This window comes from Delphinus delphis, chromosome 2 (genome assembly GCF_949987515.2).
Source record: "Delphinus delphis chromosome 2, mDelDel1.2, whole genome shotgun sequence".
Taxonomy (NCBI): domain Eukaryota; kingdom Metazoa; phylum Chordata; class Mammalia; order Artiodactyla; family Delphinidae; genus Delphinus; species Delphinus delphis.
The window spans coordinates 92,312,114-92,334,121 of record NC_082684.1 but is presented as its reverse complement, the minus strand read 5'-3'; the positions used below and the strand labels follow the sequence as shown (position 1 = coordinate 92,334,121).

Sequence of the window (22,008 nt, the reverse complement as noted above, 5' to 3'; positions counted from 1 at the left end):
GACTATCACAGTGACAATCACTGACTTACGCTGTTAACATTTGTTTTTGCCTCTTGTGTTGAAATTCAAGAAACCAACTCCAGTTCACAGATATTTGTGAGTTCAATGACGTTATCAACTTCAGATTTGGTTAGTAGTACAGAAGTAGGCTTCAAAGTTAAATCAGGTGGGGAGGAAGGATATTGAATTGATACTGCTATATAGTTCAGATTTCTTCCCCCAGACACATATTACTGAATATTTACAGTGGACTCTTTGGAGAACAGTTTTTCTGAAAAAGGCTCTATATTTAGCATATCAAGTCTTTTCTTTAGATTTTCTTGGATTTGCTACTGATTACTTTTGTGAGAAACATGCATGAAATTTATTCTGAGAAATATGCCTTGATGGGAGTTTTTACTGAATGCCACTCTGGTGGGGAAAAAGTTCTGGTTAGGGCTATTGCTTTCAGGTAGTTGATTTGAGTTGTTGAAAAATTGGATTGCATTCCACTTACTGGTTTTGCTAAGAAGTGTTTAATATCTTTTTAGATTGTAATGTTTGTGGTTTTTAACATTCTGCTTTTACAGAATGTGCCTATAGATTATTTATTTGTATAATTAAATTTTAAAAATTTGTTGTTAAATATAACAAATATAGAAAGAAAACTGCATAAAACCAGTGTACAGCTAAATGAATTATTGGATGAATACCTCGTATCACCCAAGTTAGGATATAGAACTTTGCCAGGTACCCCAGAAACCGTACAGGTGCCTCTTCCCAATCACAGCTCCCTCTTTCCTAAGAGTAATTCCTATCCTAATTTTCATGGCTCTTATTTACTTTTCTTTATAGTTTTGTCACCAACTTGTGCATCCTTAGTATTGTAGTTTATTATGTCTGTTAAACCTCTATAGATTTACAAGGAGAGATACAAAATAAACTAAAATGGAGTACGTAGACTGGATTACTTTAGTTTACTCGGCTTGTCTACTGGGAAGCTGAAGTACTCATTTTTTCCCCAGTTTAACTGTGAAGCAAAAGTTTTTCTCCCTTATTTTTTTTTTCATTTATTGTAGACATTTTCCTTCCTTTTAATTTAACCATACTAATCTAATTTCCTGAAATGGACAGAAATAGACTATTTTTTAGACTATTCAAACAAATATAAAGTATCCTTCAGAACTCTGTTGAGTAATTTTTTTTCCCCTAACAAAATTAGTTAAAAACACATTGTTTTGTCTGAAGAGCTAGTTTGTTTTTTTTTACTACCAGCTTTATTTTTGGACTGTGAGGTACAATTTCCTTGTATTCTTGATTGTTTCAACAGCTTTGGTTATGTAAGGAATGACTTCATTGAAATCTAGTAACCTTTGATAACTTTTCTCCTATTTGATGGCTTTGTTTAAATAACGTAATCATATTTAATTATTTTAATTTGACCTTGCTATTCCTTTGAATATCTTGTGACATTAGAGACCTAATTACTGTTTGTAAAGACTGTCTCTTTTATTGTTAAATTGTGAATTTGTATTATTTAAATTTTTGTTCGTTTGTTAGTAATGTGTTTCACTTTCTCTTTGAAGAATGTCAAGCTGTCAGCTGAGGTAGAACCATTTATTCCCCAGAAGAAGAATCCTGATACATTTATGATCCCTATGGCACTCCCAAATGATAACGGCAGTGTTTCTGGTGTAGAACCAACTCCAATTCCCAGCTACCTGATTACTTGTTATCCATTTGTTCAGGAAAACCAGTCCAATAGGTAATTTGTTTACTATTACTTTCTTTTGGTGGGGGAAGAAAGGGGTAGGGAAATATAGAAGTTGGCAAAGGATACTTCTTAATTTTTTCTTTTGTAACTTTTAAACATTAACCATTTCTCTGTTTTCTAAGAGGAGTAAATAAAACCAAATGATGTAGAAATTTAAAAATTGTTAACATGGATTATTGTTATTTTCTCATTCTTTCTAAGAGAAAATGGAGTTCTTTGTATGTGTCTCCTATGATAAGTCATTGAAATTTGTTTGAAATAAATTGACTCAAAGGGAGAAATGAATTATTCAGAAAGAGGGGTGAACAAAAATCCTTTTTTGAGGATAGGCATCTAATCATAATTGCCAAGACAGTCTGGCATGAGAAGAATATATCAAGGGGTAGCCCTTAACTTTGAAGCTTTTGTGTCTAGGTAGCATATATGTGTTTAGACTCTGATTGTAGTTTACATTTAGCTTCTGTGCTGTAGTCACAGGGTGATGTAGCAAAATGCTTACAGTTTAGATAATGTGTGACCTAGTGTTTAGGGTGTACCTTGTGATAGTCATGATAGCCTTTCTAACCCTGCTTAGACTGTCTGAATGATTAGCATTTCATTGGTGTCGTTCATTTTATTGCTGTATAAAAGTACTTTCAGCCTCTTTCAAGTTATATCACACAAAAAATTGTACTTCTCCAGCACTCTGGGATAAATGGATGAGGGGACTAGGCTCTAGCCTTTGCCCAGCCACCCCTGAGGGCTAAGGCAATCAATATTTCTACACGTCTATAACCATTGTGGCACACTAGTGTGCCCAGGCACATTCTTTGAGAAATTCTGGTTGTATGAGATAACGGATCACTAAATTACTGTCTCAGATATTAAATATTCAAGTTAATAGTCTAAAACTCTTAATAGTTTTGGGCATTAGGCAAACAGTAGAAGCTAAAGGAGTCTTCTCAATTGAGTCAAGTTAACATTATATTAAAAACCTTTGACCTGTATTGGATTATGTTTGAAGTGATTTGTAAACTAGATTAAAAATACTATTCTGTATTTGACAAAGTGGCCAAGTGTACAGTATGATAAATTTAATTTTTCTTACCTTACCAAATAATCTTTGAGAATTCATGAGTAAGCCAGCCATCAGATTATTTGAAAATATTTTTAGAATTGTGGCAGGGAGTATTTTTCCCTTTTGCTTTGTCATGGAATAGTGAGGAAAAGCTCTGTACTCCAGCCCCCTATGACCCCTCATTTGTCAACAGCAACTGTCTGCAAGGAGAATTGCTGAGACAGGAAGGACTGGTGCTTTATAGGAAGGGATTGCACTAGGAGAACTCTAATGCTGGAGATAGATGGTAGTGAACAAGCTTGCCTTTTTCTTCTCTTCTTTCCCTTGGACCTGGTGCCTGCTTCCATTGCCAAGGAGGGGAGCCAGGGAAAGAGCTGGACTTGGCCAGGTGGTTAGGGGAGTATGGTAGAGGAGTAGGAGGCTGTGGGCCTGAGCTAAAGAATGGGAGGTGGAAGAATCAAACACCCGTTGTAAAGATCACCTTACACAATGATCACCTTACCCTGCTTTTTGCAGAAGACTGTCACAGTTGTTACCATTGGATGGGAACTTTGGACTGCCTTTAGTGGCAGATTCAGCAACTAGGTGTTTTAACTTTTAAGCAGAAATACCTTGAGGAGGTTGAGGGGAGAGTTACAAATGAGAAAGGTCCGTACCAAAATTTTTAAATTTTGGAATGCAGTAAGCTATCAGGTTGAATTCCTTTTTACTGTCAATTAAATTGTTATTACATGTACATAAAAATCTCTAGTTATAGCAAGGAAATTTATAAAACGGTAATTTTATCTCTTTCAGAATTACTATGAGGCTACTATTTTGTACTGTTTTTTCTTTTATTAAAACACGTTGAGATTTTGTTTTAGCATTACTTTTAGACATACATGTCAATAGATTTTTTTCTTTTTTGATTTGATTTTACAGACAGTTTCCATTATATAACAATGATATACGATGGCAACAGCCTAATCCAAACCCTGCTGGACCATACCTTGCTTACCCCATTATATCTGCTCAGCCACCTGTTTCTACAGAGTATACATATTATCAGCTGATGCCAGCGCCATGTGCCCAAGTTATGGGTTTCTATCATCCTTTTCCTGCACCTTACTCCAACACTTTTCAGGCTGCAAATACTGTCAATACTATAACTGCAGAATGCACTGAGCGTCCAAATCAGCTTGGACAGGTCTTCCCGTTATCTGGTCATCGAAACAGAAACAGTAATAGAGGACCAGTGGTACCAAAAGTAAGTGACTGAATTTGATTGGCTTTTGTGTTTGATATTTCTCTTGTTAGTAATAGTATAAGTAATTTGCTACTTGTATTGATTAGCCTTTAATCCTGAATTTACCTTTTAGAAAACAGTCAATGGTGTTAGCATTTATAAAATAATCTTTTTTCCATTAGTTTTGGTCCGCATTCTTAAATGGTGATATGATTTACAGTCATCTTCCACTTCCTTCAGAGAGTTTACATAAGCATAATGCACAGATATTTCCAAAGTATTTTAATTTAGTGATAAAAATTGCATAGTGACACCAGTTTTAATAAGTGATTAGTTTGGGTCCTTTGCTAGCAGTGTTGAGTGGCTAATGCACATCAAGACATTTCAGTCTTCAGAAATAAGCAGGAGATATTATGGAAAAGAACATTTGTCTCTTCAACTTCATTGTTTCTGTTCTGTCAATTTTTAGTGGGAATAGCACTTTGTTATTCAAGGGATGCTTTATTATGTGAATACAAGGTCTCCCAGGGCTAAAGAAAATTAAAGATAAATGTGGGAAATGACCTTTTGTCAGCACCAGCCTTTGACTAAATTAAAAAAAAAAGACACAAAGGCCTTGAAATCACAGGAGGATTAATCTAGGTGACTGTTTCTTAACTAAAAGGTTACTTTTCTATTGAGGCCATGATATCAAAGCACATAAGAAGAAAAACCATGTTTCTTTTCAGCACTTTTGAGCTAGTAGAAGGCAGAGGGATTAGATGCATTTTATGACTGTTTTTGTCAAGGAGTTGATGCTTTCCTAGATTCCATTAGCCTAGCCTCTTTGGTGAAAAGTCTTTGCTATCTTCTGGCATACTTTTAACAGATTAAAATACAAACAAGCATTAGAAGTTGCTTTGAAAAGCATTTTAGTCTTTGTTCATGGAAACATTCTGGATCAAGGGAAATCCTTTTGGGACCTCTGAGAATGAAAAGAAGACAATAGTATATAACTTTCAGAGTTTGAAGTAACATGATTTCTCAGAGTGCATTTCCAGCACTTGAATCTAAGAAGTTAAATTTGGAATTGTATAAATTACTATTAAGTGATGAATACCCATATTTTTAAAAATGAAGGAAAGGATCAGCTTTTTAATATTTTCTTTTTAAACTCTCAAGCAGAAATTTCTTTTATAATTCATTGCTAAAATTTCTCTTTTGGATAAGTTACCATCCTTTTTATTACCCTTTTAAATAAAAATTTGCAACCCCTAATTTGACATGATTATACTCTTATTGTTTATTAGATATTGATTGAGAAAACTAAAAATGCAAATGACAGAATGAATTTATATTTTATTATAGTAATATTAATGGTTATTTGAAAGTAGTATATAAATGTGTGTATAATACATTATTTACCCTGTTATCATTGGCTGCAGATAATTTCATGAAATCCTAACACAGTAACCCTGTTTCCTCATGGGTTGGGAGTCACTAATTTGTAGCCTACATTTAAGTATCTTTTATAAAGGATGTGTATTTTATAATGTTTAGTACATTGAATAAGATCTTAAGTTTTGTTTTTTTTTTTTACTTCAATCAGCAACAGCTTTTACAACAGCACATAAAAAGCAAAAGGCCACTGGTGAAAAATGTAGCTACTCAGAAAGAGACAAATGCAGCAGGTCCTGATAACCGATCAAAAATTGTGCTACTGGTAGACGCTTCACAACAAACTGGTAAGGCAAGATTTCTTACATATATACGTTATAGGTTTTAAAAAAAATTATTTTATTGAGGGAATTCCCTGGTGGTCCAGTGGTTAGGGTTCCACGCTTCCACTTCAGGGGGCATGGGTTTGATCCCTGGTTGGGGATCCCGCATGCTACATGGCAAGGCCAAAAAAAAAAAAAAATTATTTTATTGAAGTATAGTTGATTTACAATGTTGTGTTAATTTCTGCTGTGCAGCAAAGTGATTCAGTTATATATACATATACATCCTTTTTTGTTTTCTTTTCCATTATGGTTTATCACAGGATACTGAATATAGTTTCTTGTGCTGTACAGTAGGACCTTGTTGTTTATCCATTCTATATATAATAGCTTGCATCTGCTAATCCCAAACTCTCCCCATCCATCCCTCCTGCATCCCCCTTTCCCCTTGGCAACCACAAGTCTGTTCTCTATGTCTGTATACATCACTGATTTTCATCTGTTGTCATGCATTGACTTTATAATTGTGGACTCTACCACTTTTTTTTTTTGTATTTCGGCCATGCTGCAAAGCAAGCAGGATGGTTCCCCCACCAGGGATCGAACCCGGGCCTCCACAGTGAAAGCTCCAAATCCTAACCAGTAGGCCACAAGGGAACTCCATGGACTCTGCCACTTCTTAGGATTCTAGGCTTTCATCCGTTTATCCTGCCACTTTGTGAAATTCTCACAGTCCATGTCCTTAATGTTCTTTCAACTTGCATGCTGGCTTATATACAATTTGGGGCAGGATTTGATGTTTCCTTATCCCCTTACAGTAGTGGAGCAGTTCAGAAGTCAGAGATGGAATTTTGTAGATATTATAGAAATTTGAGGGACTCATTTTGGTAGAAATCAGAATTGTACGTGTTTTATAACTAGATTAAAATCCTTTTTAGAACATCCTAACATCCTATAATATCTTTATAGAAGAAGTTTTCTGCACCGTATTTTAGTGTAGATCTGAACCACATGTATGAGTGATACCTATATATATCCTCAAATAAGTAAATATTTTGGACTAGTTGGATATCATTTTGTCAAAAGTGTTTTAGAGGACTGTATAAGCATTAAGTTAAAAAGCTTTACCCTGGTAATAGATAGGAATTAATAAATAGTCTTAAAATATTCTTGCTATTTTCCAGTTTATATTGTGAAATTTCATTTTGTATCTCAGGTCTCAGCCTAATAGCTGTAGAGTAGATGGCCGTCTTCTACTCTACACCCATTGTGATTAAGGAAATCCTTATTAATGATCCAAGGCTAGGAATTAGATCTGTTCAAAGGCGTATTTACTTTTTACCCCCTATAGTTTTCACAAAAATGCTGTCTGGCTTAAAATGAATTAGGTGGCACATACATTCTTTCATTTGGACTGTACCTTTTCTGTTGGACGTCTATTCAGTTTCCTTTTACAATTGCTTAGGTCTGTTGGGGCAAGAAAGGATTTGGGAATCAGTTAAAAAACAATCTTGCTGATAGTGCAGTCATTGTGTGATTTGTAGGGCATAAAGCGATGAGATTAACAGACTGACAAATGGTTGGAGTGGCTATGGAAAAGAGTCACAAGGTAATATATGACAAAATTTTCTATGTTTTGGTTGTTCCTAGACATAGTGACCCATTTCTACATGCTTTGAACCCTGGAACTGCTTTAAAAATTTACCCTAACATCTTTGGTTTGCTCATTAAGTGTCCACAAAGACAGCCTTCTGAAGCACAAGAATTAGAAAGTGAAAAGATGAAGATATAATTTGAGTAGAAGATTATACCTTCTATCAGTATTCTTATTCTTTAGTTTGTTTTTAAGTTATCAGGATTAATTGGTATCAACTATAGGTAGAATGAAAATTTTAAAGGAATTTGTAACAATTTTTTACTCTTGAACACAAGCTCATATTATTTAAGAGTTTAGTAACATGGCTAGATATAATATACAAAAATTAATTCCATTTCAGTGTGCTGCCAACAAACAAAATTTAAGAAAAGATATTATTTACAGTAGCAACAAAAATACAGTTTCTGGCATAAACCTGACGAAAGATAATAAGACATTGTTGCAGAAAACTGTAACTTTATTATAGGACATTTAAAAAAATAAATAGCATGCTCATTCAGGACAATTTGATGTTGCAAATGGCATTTTTCCCCTAAGTTAGTCTATAGATTCAATGCAGTTCTAATCAAAATTCCTATGGTGGACTTCCCTGCTGGTGCAGTGGTTAAGAATCCGCCTGCCAATGCAGGGGACACAGGTTCAAGCCCTGGTCCAGGAAGATCCCACATGCCACGGAGCAACTAAGCCCGTGTGCCACAACTACTGAGCCTGCGCTGTAGAGCCCGCGAGCCGCAACTACTGAGCCCTCGCGCCGCAACTGCTGAAGCCAGCGCGCCTAGGGCCCATGCTCTGCAATGAGAGAAGTCACCGCTGTGAGAAGCCCGTGCACTACAACGAAGAGCAGCCCCTGCTCACCACAACTAGAGAAAGCCTACACACAACAATGAAGACCCAATGCAGCCAAAAATAAAATAAATAAATTTACTAAAAAAAAAAATTCCAGTGGGGAGTTTTTTGGAACTTGGCAAACTAATTCTAAAATAAAGGAGCACTGGCCAAGACATCCCTGGAAAATAACTTTTCCTCTAGATATCAAGACCTATTAAGCCATTTTATTTTTTATAGGCTTATACAAAAATATAGTAAAACTCAGTATGTGAAAATCAAACAGAACAGAGAGCCCAGAAACACATATAAGGAAAATGACAAAGATAGCATCACAGACCCCTAACATATACATCATGCAAATCTATTCCAGATGGATTAAGGGCTTAAATGGGAAAACCACATGTAGTAGAAAATATAGCACATATCTTTATGATTGCATGGAGAGAACTATTTCTAAAATTAAGAATTTCTGTTTATCAAGCGTGAGTGAAAGAACAAGGCACAATCTTGGAAAAGATTTTCACCATGCATGTAACTGACAAAGGATTAGTGTGAGGACATATAAAGAATTCATAGGAATCAATGAGAAAATGATCCCACCTTGTGCTCAGGGCCCCTGGAATGCAGTGCTGCCAAGGGGCTGAAACAGTTTGGTAGAGCTATAGGAATATTTGGACCCAGTTGTCCTACTCAGGTGAATGTATCCAAGTGGAATCTCCCCCTAGAAAGAAAAGGAACTGTTTGATTAAAGGTGTGTACACTGCAGCAGCACCAAAAAAAAAACCACTGAAAACTTCTCAATGTCCAGTAACGGGCAACAAGTCAAAAGAAGTCTCCAGGACATCCACTCAGTGGAATAATTTGGGGCCTTCATATATTATAATTAATGAAGAACATAATATTAAACAGTGCAACTCAAAAATTATATTGGTTCTGTATAAAAATTATATATGGAAAAAATTGTGTATGTGAAAAAAGTCTTGTGGAAAAAGGAATATTTGTGATAGGTTAGGAGATTGTAAGAGGTTTTTTAACGTCTTGTAATTACAATTTGTGAAATACAAAAATGAGAAACAGGCAACTTAGAAAAATAGGCAGAAGTCAAACAAACCAAAAGTAAAATTAACACGTATTTTACAGAAAGGAAAATGTGAGTGGCTAAAACCATGAGAAAAGATTCTCAATCTCGTTATTAAGCAGAAAAATGCAAATTAAAACCCACAATGAGCCATCTTTTTATACCCAACAATTGGCAAAAATTATAGCCTAGAGGACAGTGTCAAGTATTTGGTGAATATGTGCATCAGTGGGGATATATATATCCTGCTGTTAGAGTGTAAACTGTTTTAACCACCTTCGAAAATGATTTGGCATTACCAAGCAAAGTTGAATATTATGTGTATCCCCTAAGGCCTAGCAGTAATAATCTTAGAGAAACTTCACGTGCACACACACACACTTATATGTCTATATAAGATTGTTTACAGCAGTATTGTTGTTAATAGCAAAACCCCAAAACAACCCAGGTGTCCCATCAGTGGTACAAAGGATAAATGCATTTTGGTATATTCATACACAGACATTTTAGATTCCAGTGACCTTAATGAATTACAGCCACATGCATCAGAATCTCAAAACCAGTCACTGTTTGGAGGAGGAGGAGGTAGCAGCAGGGAGAAGCAAGTCATAGAAGAATATGGACAGTATGATTTCATTTTAATAAAGCTAAAACTGCAGAAGTATATGATTTATGTTTTTGGAATACAAAAATCCTTGGTAAATCTAGTTTAAAAAGTGAAGGAATGGTAAACACAATTCAGAATAGTGGCGACCTCTGAGGGAGAAAGAGAATGCAGTGGTGGAGCAGGCATGCAGTGGACTTCAAAGGATTGGTGATGTTCTATTTCTTAAAATAGGTAATGGTGGTTTGTTTTAATTATTCTGTAATATTAATTATGCAAATATTTTAGTTATACAAATATTCTCTTTTCATACTAAACACATTTTATAAACCAACTTCTCAGGAACAGCTTACCTTTTGATGATCTTTTCAAAAGTTTTCACCTGTTTTCTCTGTTTACAAAGTTAGGTATCTTTGTTTTCTTACAATTTTAATGATAACAAGAATTGATCAACTTGTCCTCAAAAAGAGTTGTCACACTTTCCTTGCCTTACAGATTTCCCATCAGACATCGCTAACAAATCTCTCTCAGAGAGCTCTGCCACGATGCTCTGGAAGGCCAAAGGCAGGAGGAGAAGAGCATCCCACCCTACTGCTGAATCCTCTAGTGAGCAGGGGGCTAGTGAAGCTGACATTGACAGTGATAGTGGCTACTGCAGTCCCAAACACAGCAACAACCAACCTGCAGCTGGGGCTTTGAGAAATCCTGATTCTAGCACCATCAGTGTATGTGGCATTACTTTGATTTCCTCATCAGTCATCTGTGTCAGTATTATCTTTGTGTCCTCTGCTAAAGCTGAAGTATCTATTTTCATGAACAATTCCTATAATAATAGGATGGTTAAAAATGTATTTTGTATGTTTTATTATTAATATAAGAATACTCATTTATGCAGAAGTATTTTTTCGAAGATTATAATAAGCATGCTTCACACTAGATGGAATTATGAAATGTTTTGCAAGGTATATGGTGTTTACTCTTAAGCGGAAAATAATTGTCTTTTTTGTTTCTATTTTTAGCATGTGGAATCATCTATATGTGCAGGTACTTACTTTCTGCATAGTGTTTTTGCTATACTTTCTTCTTTGTCCATGTCACAGCTTTGTTTTTAAGCATGAAGCTTGCTGATGCTGCAGAAAATTAGAAATCTTCCAAGGAAATTCAAGTTAATTTGAAAGTATAGTTTTGTTGATGAAATTGAGAAAATTCCAGCTAGAGGTATTCTGAAAGATGACAACTTGTATTACTAAGAACTGGAATACCACTTAAAGTTTATGGAAAAATTTTTAGTATTACATTTATAGTGACTGAGTTTCAGTATGTGAAGTTAGGGGGCCCTTTAGGTTTTGACATCTTTATATTTTAAAATCTCATTTATTACAGGTGGTGTAAATTGGTCCAGTGTAACTTGCCAGGCAACTCAGAAAAAACCTTGGATGGAAAAAAATCAGACATTTTCTAGAGGTGGAAGGCAGGCTGAACAAAGAAATAATTCACAGGTAATTTGGATTAGGTTGGAGAAATTTGAGTAGTGTGAGATGCATTATTATAAATGGTATAGTGGTTTGAAGGGCAGTGTCCTTAATTTTTGGTGATACATATTGTGGTGTTTAAAATAACATGATATCTGTAACTTTTAAATGGCTTAGCCAATAAAATTATTATTTAAATAATGAAACAAAATGGCAAGATGTTGAATGTAGGTGGGATGTATATTGTACCATTTTCTACTTTTCTATATTTAAGAAATATATTTGTATATTTTATAATTTTAAAGAAGAATATTCTCCAGTCCTGCTTCATCTTCTGTGACTGTTTCTTATCCATATAAAAAATTTAAAGCATTTTAATACCTCAAATACTGATTCTTTGAACTTTAGGACTGTAGCCTTGTCCACGTGTCTTCAGTTGACTATAAACACCACAAGCCATACTCGGTGCTTGTTGCAGTACCATAGTGATGGCTGCCTCTGCCATAATGTGGCCAGACGGGGCAGCTTCCTGGTCTTGGGGAGCAAGACCTAGCTGCAGTACAGCAGAGCGAGTTACATACTGCTACGAACTTCCAATAATTGTCTTCCTGTGTTGGTTGTCTGTGAAATCAGGGAGGTGTTAATTGGTCAGTATTTTTCCTTTTTAATTTTTAGATAGAGTTCCTGGATTCCTTAAATCTAGTTAAGGAATTAAAGTTACCATATGAATAGATCTGGATGAACTGAAGTGAGAGTAAGTTACTAATGGATTGAGGAAACCGAATACTTGCTGGTGTGCCTTTGCTTCCCTGAAATGAAGTACTTCAGATGTACCCTAATGTTAATTAGGCTGTCGGGAAAGCAAGTAGAATAATGCCCTCTTCCCTATGGTTATTGCAAAAATGAGTCATTGTTGTTTGTGGCAGGCTTGTGAGGCAGTCTAGCTTTATTTGATTAAAAACAAAAGAGCTAAAACAAGACTTGTTCGTATAGATTAGATAAACAAAATCTACGGAATGTTTGGTTAAGGACTGAAATTTTATATTGAAATCGTAACTGCTAGACCTGCCAAGTTTGCAGTCTCATTATTGGTACTTTTGGTATCAGTAGCCCACTAGAGAGGAAATAATACTGATACAGAAAAACGTTTTATCTCTGCCTCAAAACTGATGCAGAATGGTGAAAAAACACAAAACTTTCAATTATAGAAACGCATAAACGTTTGTTTATTTTGTCTCCCTTCATTCCAAAAGAACTGGAGCCAGATGTTGAACAATGTGTGTGTTTTCTTTTCTACTTCTGAGGCTTTGTTATACTTTTCTTAAGTGTGTAGCTTGATTTTTGATATGCAGAACCTTTTTTTTCTTTTAAGTCAAAATATTTTCCCCCTTTGCAATTTCTGATTGTATTTAGGCTTAAAAAGTCTTTTAGAAATCTAGTAAATATTCACTTGTATTTTCTGCTTCTTTTTTACAGGGTAATGTTTTCAAAACTTTTTTATCTGAGGTTTTTTTTTGATGCATGGTACAACATAATGAGGTCTATTTTCACAGTAAACCAGTTGTCTTAACATTGTAATCCATTATTTTTTCTGATTTGTGCTGCCCTTTTAGTCATTTGCTAATTTCTTATGTCTTGGGTCCTGTTTCTGGGCTTTTTTGTTCCATTTTTCAGATTTTTGCACCTGTACCATGCTGCTTTAACTACTGTACAATGCAGTGCTTTTTAATGTTTTTACCAGTGTTTTAACATTTGAAACAGCAGATTTTTTCTATACTGTGATGTACCCTTAATTGTAAATGAGGGACAGAATGTAAAAACTTAAGTTTTTAAAAATGGCTTTATTTTGTGAATAGGTTGAAAAATAAAGTATATGAAAAAGGTTATACAATGAACAATCTCATTTTTACCGTCTCCACTTGTCGTCTTCTCTTCCCTATATCTGTGTATTTTCCCAGAGTTTTTTTTTTTTTAACAACTCCTAATGTTGTATGGATATATCCTTGTTAATTTCTGAAGTCCTGTCGTTGGACACTTGAATTATTTGTAAACTACTGCTGTTAATAGATGTGCTGCAGTATTAATTAGAAATCTGTGTGTATAGCAATAGAATAAATTCCTAGATAAGGTATTGCTGAGTGAAAAGATAAAGTCATTTCTGTTATTTGGTAAATAACACCAGATTGTACCATTTTGCATTCTCACCGATAATGTGGAGGGTGCTTATTTCCAAGTAGCCTCAGTAATCATGTGTTTTCAAGATTTTGGATTTGTGCCAGTGAGGGAGGAATAGTGTATTAAAGTAGTTGAGTATCTTTCCATATGTTTAAGGGCCGTTTGTACTTTTCTGTGAACTTGTCATACTCTTTGACCATGTTTTGTATCTTGATCTATTTCTCTGTTTTTGTACATTAAAAAATTTTTTTTAATTTAGAAATTTTTATTTTTCTTGGGCCGTGTGCCTTGTGGGAGTCTCGTTCCCTGACCAGGAATTGAAGACAAGCCCCCTGCAGTGGAAGTGCGAGTCCTAACCACTGGGCCGCCAGAGAATTCCCTGTGTACATTTTTAAATCAATTTGATCAAGCTCTTATCAAATTTTTTTAATTTCTGGGAGCCGGTAGTCTGTAATATGAGTTGAAAATATTTTGCTAGATTTTCATTTTTGACTTTGCTTATTATTATTGCCATATACAAGTTTCTTTTAAATAGCATTAAGAAGTTTATTTTTATAAAGGATTTTGCCTGTTTTCCTCCAATGTGTTTATGCTCTTGTGTTTTTTTTACATTTAAATCTTTATTCCATTTAGAGTTTGTCTTGGTGGGTGTTGTGAGATATGGGTCCTATTTTGTATTTTTCAAGTGGCTACCTAAATCTCCCAGCACCATCTATTGACAAGTCCATTACTTCACCTATTTGAGATAACTACCGTTATCACCTATTAAATTTCCATATATATTGAAATCTGTTTCCAGATTTTCTGTTTTGTTCCATTGGTTTTTAAACTAATCTATCAACTTAGGGAGAATGGATTGCCTTTATGATATGGCATCTTTCTAGAAAAAAAAAGTCTTCCTGCTTTTTTTTTTTTCTTTAATTTTTTGGCCGTGCAGTGCGTCATGCAGGATCTTAGTTCCCAGACCAGGGATTGAACCCAGGGCCCTTGCATTGGAAGCGAGGAGTCTTAACCACTGGACCGCCAGGGAAGTCCCCTGTCTTCTTATTTTTGAGTTACCTTTTTGTGTTCTTCAGAAGTATTGTATAATTTTCTGAAAATAAATTTGTACATATTCCTCATTTGTCAGTTCCTAGTATTTTTCTTTTTTGTTATGTAAGTGGAATATAAACACCTGAATCTTTAGATACTGATTTTGTGCTAGTCATTTAAGAATCTTAATATGTAGTTGTAGCTGTAGTTTCTGCTTTGTTCCCTGTGCCCACTTTCTAGCAACAAAACTCTTTTTTCTTAGAAGAATTTTTTTTAAAAGGGGGAGTTATTAGTTCATTCCAGGAGGTAATTGAAATACTTGCATATTTGGTCCTCATGAACTTTGTTGGGACCATTAGCTTGGGGGTTTTAACTTAATCCTGGAACTTTATGTGTCCAAGTACAAGAATCAAGTTGCATTTATTTTTTTAAAAAATTGTTTTTATGTTTGTAACAACATTAATGCATATATACTAAGGCTGGTTTACAACAGGGCTTACATTTTTTTCTTTTCTTTTTTTTTTTTTTTTTGCGGTACGCGGGCCTCTCACTGTTGTGGCCTCTCCCGTTGCGGAGCACAGGCTCCGGACGCGCAGGCCCAGCGGCCATGGCCCATGGTCCCAGCCGCTCCGCGGCATGCGGGACCCTCCCGGACCGGGGCACAAACCCGTGTCCCCTGCATCGGCAGGCGGACTCCCAACCACTGCGCCACCAGGGAAGCCCAGGGCTTACATTTTGATATAATTATAATGCTGTTTGGAGGGCAGGTTTACATTTACTTGTTCGTGATAGTGACTGTACAAAGAAATGAAGAGTTCTACTCAAGAATTATTCTCTTGCTTCTATTCGTCCCAATATTGGGGCTTGATAATTGGTTTTCATTTCAGTGTTAACAATTTATGTCAATTCAGTTGTTTCTTTAGTACCTAGACATTGTAAATTGCATTTGTTTTAGCATCCTTGTATGAGCTGCTTTTTATGAGCCAATTTAAAAAATATTTTATTATGAAAAATTTTAAACAGACCTTAAAGTTGAAGCAATTTTATAGAGACCATTCATATAGCTACTAGCTTGATGCTATCGAAGATTTTACAGAAATTTGCTTCATCACATATGTATTCCTCTGTCTCTCTCTCTATCCATGTTCATGAGTTTATTTTAAAATGAGGTAAATATTTAAAACCATGGAACTGTTGGGTACCTGACAAATTATCAAGTTTCTTAACAGATACTTATAGGTTATAGGAAGTAGCCCCATTGTGCCTATTCTAAGGAAGATTACATTTGCTATATGACTATCTTCTGGCCTATATAGTTCTGCCATACAGCCTACTTCCCAAGAAAGTATAAAAATTCTGTTTCTTAAAAAAAAAATTATGTTTCTTATCAGCAAGTCTTTTTAGACCAGTTGCTTAGCATGGGAATTGCTAGGTGCTTCTAGGTCTTTGTGTGCATATTTTTGATTTAATAATCCAAAGTCTATACAACAGCACCTTCAGTCCAGGTCTGCTTCAAGTTCTGTATATTGTTAGAATTCTTGGGTAACTGGTAAAGAGGATCATACTTTTCACATCTTATCTAGGTGTCGTGGTTCAGAGGCATTTCATCTAAGTTGCATTAGGTACTTAAGAGAGGGAACTTGATTGTCTTAAGATTCTTTAAGTGCTTAATGTGTTTTTTTCTTGCTTTTATGACAGTTGAACATTTTGCAGATGGGTCAATAGAATAATAATAATTTATGTGATTGAATGACAATTTTATTCTTTTAAATCTGTTTTCTTATAAACAAGATTTAAAATGTTTAATATTTCCTAGGAATTAAAAAACAATAAAACTACAGATATTAAAAGACCTACGATAGTTTTATAAAAAGGTAATACTCAGTTTCTCCCAATGGTAATAACATCTTGCAACTATAGTGCAGTATCACAACCCTGATATTGACATCAATATAGTCGATTCAAAACAGATCCATTACTGCAAGGATCCCTCATGTTGCCCTTTTATAGCCAAACTCCCCCTTCCCTTCCCCACCAGCCTCTCCTTAACCCCTAGAATCCACTAATCTGTTCCCCCTTTTTATGGTTTTGTCATTTCAAGAATGTTGTATAAATGAACTCATACAGTCTTTTCAGGATTGGCTTTTTTTCACTTGCATCGTTTTCTGGAGATTCATACAGATTATTGGGTATTTCAGTAGTTTGTTCCTTTTCGTGACTGACTGCTGTTTTATAGGATGCATATACTACAGTGAGTTTACTCTACCAATGAAGGATATCTGGGTTTCCAGTTTTTGGCGTTACAAATAAAGTTGATATAAACGTTCATGCACAAGGGAAAAAAGTAACATGCACTAATTATCACATTTTTATATTTTCATTATAATGACCTTATTTGTCAAAAGTTTTAACCTTTTGTAATAAGTTATGCACTTTATGAAAATTCATTGTGCTGTATACTTTGGGGTACATTTCTGTATGTCATACTTCAATAAAACATTTTACTTAAAAGTAACATATTCCCCCCCCCCGCCGCCCCGGGGTTTATTTAGGTTGGATTCAGATGCCGAGGACATAGTACTTCCTCAGAAAGAAGACAGAATTTGCAAAAGAGACAAGATAATAAGCAGTTAAACCCCAGTCAATGTCATAGAGGCGACCCAAATTCCGAGTCTTTATATTTTGAGGTATTTTTTCAAACTGTATATTGGTATAGTACAATTATTGCCATTAAGAAATTAATTAATTTTTCTTACATTATGATAAGTACTTTTTATGTCTTAACATGTGACTGCAAGTAGATTGTAAGTTACTTAGATGTATTTGTCTTATCATTTTTGTCTTGGTTATATATAGTTAGTCTAACATTAACTTTATTAATGTTTATTTTCATAAATTTTTGTCGTGAGTATTCATTTTGAGGTAACATATGGAGGTAGAACTTAGTTTTATGTGGACTTCACCTAGTTTGAAACTTTCTTCCTAACTTTTATTATGTTTGTTGAATCTATTTGTTAAGTTTTCAAATTTGAACAGTTCAATCTAGTCAATTTGTGCTGCTAGCCGGGGGAGTCTTGAAGAAGGAAGATAAAAGGCTATTTTACTTTTTCTAATAGACAGTTTATATTCTAATTGCAATGTTTCTATTATTCATCTAACTGGTGCTCATTGGAGGCCTGTTGTATGTTTAAAGTAAGGTGCTCTGCATGATACATTAAGGTGAATAAACACACTACCCTTAGGGAGGTTGCTGTGTAATAGAGGAATGTAGACATGTACACACCTGATACTTCTTGGGTGTGGTTGAAGTTGAAAGGAGAAATAAGTCCCTTTGGGTTTGAGGCAGGATAGGGATAACATTTGGAATAGGTTTTAAAGAATGAGTAGAATTTGATTGCGTCAAGATGGTGAACAAACATCCCAGGCAACTGATTTTTGTTATATAGTTTCTATAAAATGAGTTAATAGATGGAGTTTAAATATGCTTGAGGCCAGAGGCTTCAGATGAATAATATGTTAGATAAGCTTAGTAATTGACCTAAAGGACTTGAGGCTTCAGTTCAAGTAGTGTATCAAGAACAGTACATGTGGCAGATTTTTTATTTGCACTTAATCATATGATTGGTTCCATACTTATATTTAGTTAAAAATAATAGATATAAATTTCAGTGTAAAGGAGGATATTGGTTAAGAAATTACTTTGAATAGGGAATTTATTTTTATTTTTTCACTTTTAATGTTATTGACTGGTGTATGTAGTAATGGGACAGGGAATATATTAATGAAATTCATACTAAGCCATTTGTTTAAAATCTTCTCAAAATTATGTGAAATGTGATAAAATCCTTTTTGAATTTCTTTTCATTTACTTACCCACCTTAGGGTAGAATTATTAATAAAAATGGAATAGTAGATGCAGAAATCTAAAGGATGGACACGTGTGGATGTATCCCCATCCTTGAATAATTAAATTAGCTATGTTTTAGCATGTGAGAAATGAGATTTCCTTTTTAAGACTGACTTTAAATAGTTTAATATTGAGTTAAAAAATTACTTCCCTGTCATTTCATTACTCTTAAGCATTATAAATGTTGTTCTTAAGAGTTTATTGCTTTGAACTCTGTTTTTACTTAAAACGTGGAACTATTTCAGGATGAAGATGGATTTCGAGAACTAAATGAGAATGGAAGTGCTAAAGATGAGAATATTCAACAGAAACTTTCTTCAAAAGTAGTAAGTGACTCTTTTAAAAAAATAAGCAAAATATTTGAACATCTTTTGAGCTATGGCAATGTTGAAAAGAAATACTACAGCTAAGTATAAAGACTTGTAGGGCAGCATGGTATAGAAGAAGCGCTGTATTTAGTACTGATCTTTAGTATTTCTTCTCAGCATAGCCAGAACAGAGACACTGTCCTTTGAAATCCATAGTTCCATTACAGACAAGGAAATACCATTAATTAAATGACATCATAAACCATATAGTCCATGCTAAAATTTCCCCAGTTGTTGCAAAACTTTACCTTGGAGTTATTTTGTTTTCAGTCCAGGATCCAGTCAGTTATCACCTATTGCATTTTGCTGTTTTGTCTCTATTATTTTCCAGTCTGCCTGTCTAGAATGATCCCACCATCTCACTCTGTTCTTTATGTAATTGAATCTTCCGAAGAGTCTAGTCCAGTTATACTGTAGAACATCTCACATTCTAGATTGTCTTTCCTTATGATTAGACTTTTATGGAATCACTGACAAATGTTTTTCTCTGGTTATCGTAGTTGGATGATTTACCTGAGAACTCACCAATCAATATAGTTCAGACACCAATTCCCATTACAACCTCAGTTCCTAAACGTGCAAAAAGTCAAAAGAAGAAAGCTTTAGCAGCAGCCCTTGCCACAGCTCAAGAATATTCAGAAATAAGTATGGAGCAAAAAAAACTACAGGTATGTATTCATTTTTATGAACAAATATGATAGTTTATTTGGTAGGTTTTGGGGGATGGATGGAAGACTGACAAATATAATTATCTTAAATTGTCACATTTTCATACTAAAATGAAAAATGTTTTCATGTTTACCTTGCAGGAAGCTTTATCAAAGGCAGCTGGGAAAAAGAATAAAACACCTGTACAACTAGATTTGGGGGACATGTTAGCAGCTCTGGAAAAACAACAACAAGCCATGAAAGCACGGCAAATTACTAATACCAGACCTCTGTCATATACAGGTGATATCATTAATCCTGGCAATTTGCTATCTGGCTTTTGGAAACTGTTAATCTTAATTATATATACCTACAAAAATCCAGAGTCTGATTACTCAGCAGCTTCTCTCCTGCCACTAGTAGCCTCCTAACTATTACCTACCTTTCATTCCCCCTAACCCCCAGTCTGTCTTAAAAGGAGCGCTCTTTTTCAAATATAAGTTCAAAATCCTCTAGTAGCTCGTCATCTCACTTGGAGCGAAGCCAGGGTCCTAAGTCATATCTTAGCTGCTCCTGTTAACCTTTCTGCCCTCATCGCCATTCTCCCCGGCACTCACTGCTCTAGCCACGTTTGCCCCCTTGCTGTTCCACAGACACATCCAACGTGCTCCAAGCTCAGTGTCCTTGTGCTTGCTCTTTCCTTTACCTGGAACTCTCTTTCCTCAGGCATCAGTATAGTTTGTTCCATCAGGTCCTCCAGGTCTCTGTTCAAATGTCGGTTGGTATATGTTATGAACCAACCAAATTTTTCTTCTTCAAAGGCGTCAATAAGAATCACAAGTAATTTGGCTCTATAACTGTTAAATTATCCAATTTAAAACCAAATGGAAAACATAGGAGTGTTAATCAGATTTTGTGTGTATGTGTGAGAGAGAGAGAGAGAAAGGGAGACAGGGAGGGAGAGAGAGGGAGAGAAGTGGGGGGAGGGAGGACGAGGAGGGGAGGGAGGGAGAGAGAAAATGAGCTGGCTTTCTGCTGAAACAGTAATTTATATTTTAACAAACCTCGTCAGAGTTACAGCTCAGCACCTTTGACATGCTCCCTCATTTCTTTTCATAGTCTTTGTATTTAGAGGATGAGGAATAAGATAAAGGAAAGGGAAAGGCACCAACAAAAAGCACTGATGTTGAGGGGAAGAATGGAATTTTCTTTCCTCGGTTCCTATGTAAAGGGTCTACTGTTTTTAAACAAAAATATAAGTAACAGTTTATAACTTTAATCGTGTGTGCAAAATGTTTAAACCTATAGCTAGTTACCATCCGGTATGAACCTTAGCTTTGAGTAACTGTTAGTAAAAATAATACTGAGTGCATACTGAGCTTTAGAGTTGCATGCTGTTGAGATGAGGGACGTGGCAGTAACATCTCACTAAGAGTAAAGGACTCTAGGGGATGGAACTGACTTAGTGTTCCAGAGGCAGTGTGGTCTAGTGGCTGCATGCAGGAGCTTTGGAGTTGAGCTGTGTCTTGAATCCTGTTCTTCCATGTTTTTCCTTGGCAAGTTATTTAATCTTCCTGTGCTTCACTTTCCTTACATTAAAATGGAGATAATACAGTACCTGCTTCTGGATTGTTTTGAGGATTGAATGAGATGATACATGTAAAGTGCTTAGAAGAGCGTCTGGGTTATAATCATTCAAAAAAGTTTAGCCAGTTATTTTGGGAAAGAGATTGTTAGCCTGTGATAACTTCAAGTGGCTTATTATTACAACTTTGGTTTGTTTAGCACATTAATGTATACAAATGTAGGTATCTACATGCAAAGTGTGGTGTCAAGAACTGTGGAATTACAGATAGGATTAAGATATACCTGTGGTCAAGGAGTTTATAATCTAGTCTGAGAGAAAGACGTACCCACATAACTAATAAAAAGCAGTGCCTTAGGAAAGATACCAGCAAAGTTTTATGAACTTATAGAAGAAAGAGTGATTTATGTCAACAGGGATGTATGTTACAAATGCCTTCATATATGATAGCATTTGGACTGGGCTTTAAAGGGGGAGTAAGATTCTTGACAGATGGAAGTGAGATTAATCTCTTATCTATCACCAGTGTTTAAATTGGGAAGTGCTGATTACAAAGAAAGCGGCTTTCTTGGGAAGTCCAAAAGAAGGACGGGACTATGGCAGAGATGTAAAAGGATTTTAATGAATTAATAGGGTTTTTTAATTGATGGAATGTGGAAACAGGTCAAAGATGACTCCAAACTCTCTGACTTGGAGGACTGTGGTGGGGGTTAGGTATATGACGATACGAAACAGGATAAGGATCACGGAAGAAGAATTTTCTTGGGAAGAACAGACTCTGGCCCTGTTGTATTTGAAATGCTGGTTAGGGAGGTCCTGGTGGTTCCTATTTAACTTATAGTTAGGTATGTGCAGTTCAGGTTAGAAGTCAGTGAATTTCAAATAGAGATGATTGTTGTAGCTGTGGAAATATATAAGA

At 35.2% G+C, this 22,008-nt stretch overlaps 1 protein-coding gene across 3 annotated transcripts in view; it reads left to right on the top strand.

The window, feature by feature from the left end:
- The window catches only part of SECISBP2L (SECIS binding protein 2 like), a 63,906-nt gene that overhangs the window by 5,886 nt on the left and 36,012 nt on the right, over positions 1-22,008 (top strand). For all 3 annotated transcript variants that reach the window (XR_009518396.1, XM_060005196.1, XM_060005195.1), the window contains exons 2-11: positions 1,566-1,744; positions 3,732-4,056; positions 5,624-5,759; positions 10,398-10,627; positions 10,922-10,946; positions 11,286-11,401; positions 17,134-17,268; positions 18,734-18,814; positions 19,357-19,524; positions 19,666-19,807. Coding sequence is in view for 2 of the 3 variants with exons in the window: in XM_060005196.1 (XP_059861179.1) it covers positions 1,566-1,744; positions 3,732-4,056; positions 5,624-5,759; positions 10,398-10,627; positions 10,922-10,946; positions 11,286-11,401; positions 17,134-17,268; positions 18,734-18,814; positions 19,357-19,524; positions 19,666-19,807 (1,537 nt within the window). In the remaining variant the exon portion in view is untranslated. The remainder of the gene's footprint in view (positions 1-1,565; positions 1,745-3,731; positions 4,057-5,623; positions 5,760-10,397; positions 10,628-10,921; positions 10,947-11,285; positions 11,402-17,133; positions 17,269-18,733; positions 18,815-19,356; positions 19,525-19,665; positions 19,808-22,008) is intronic.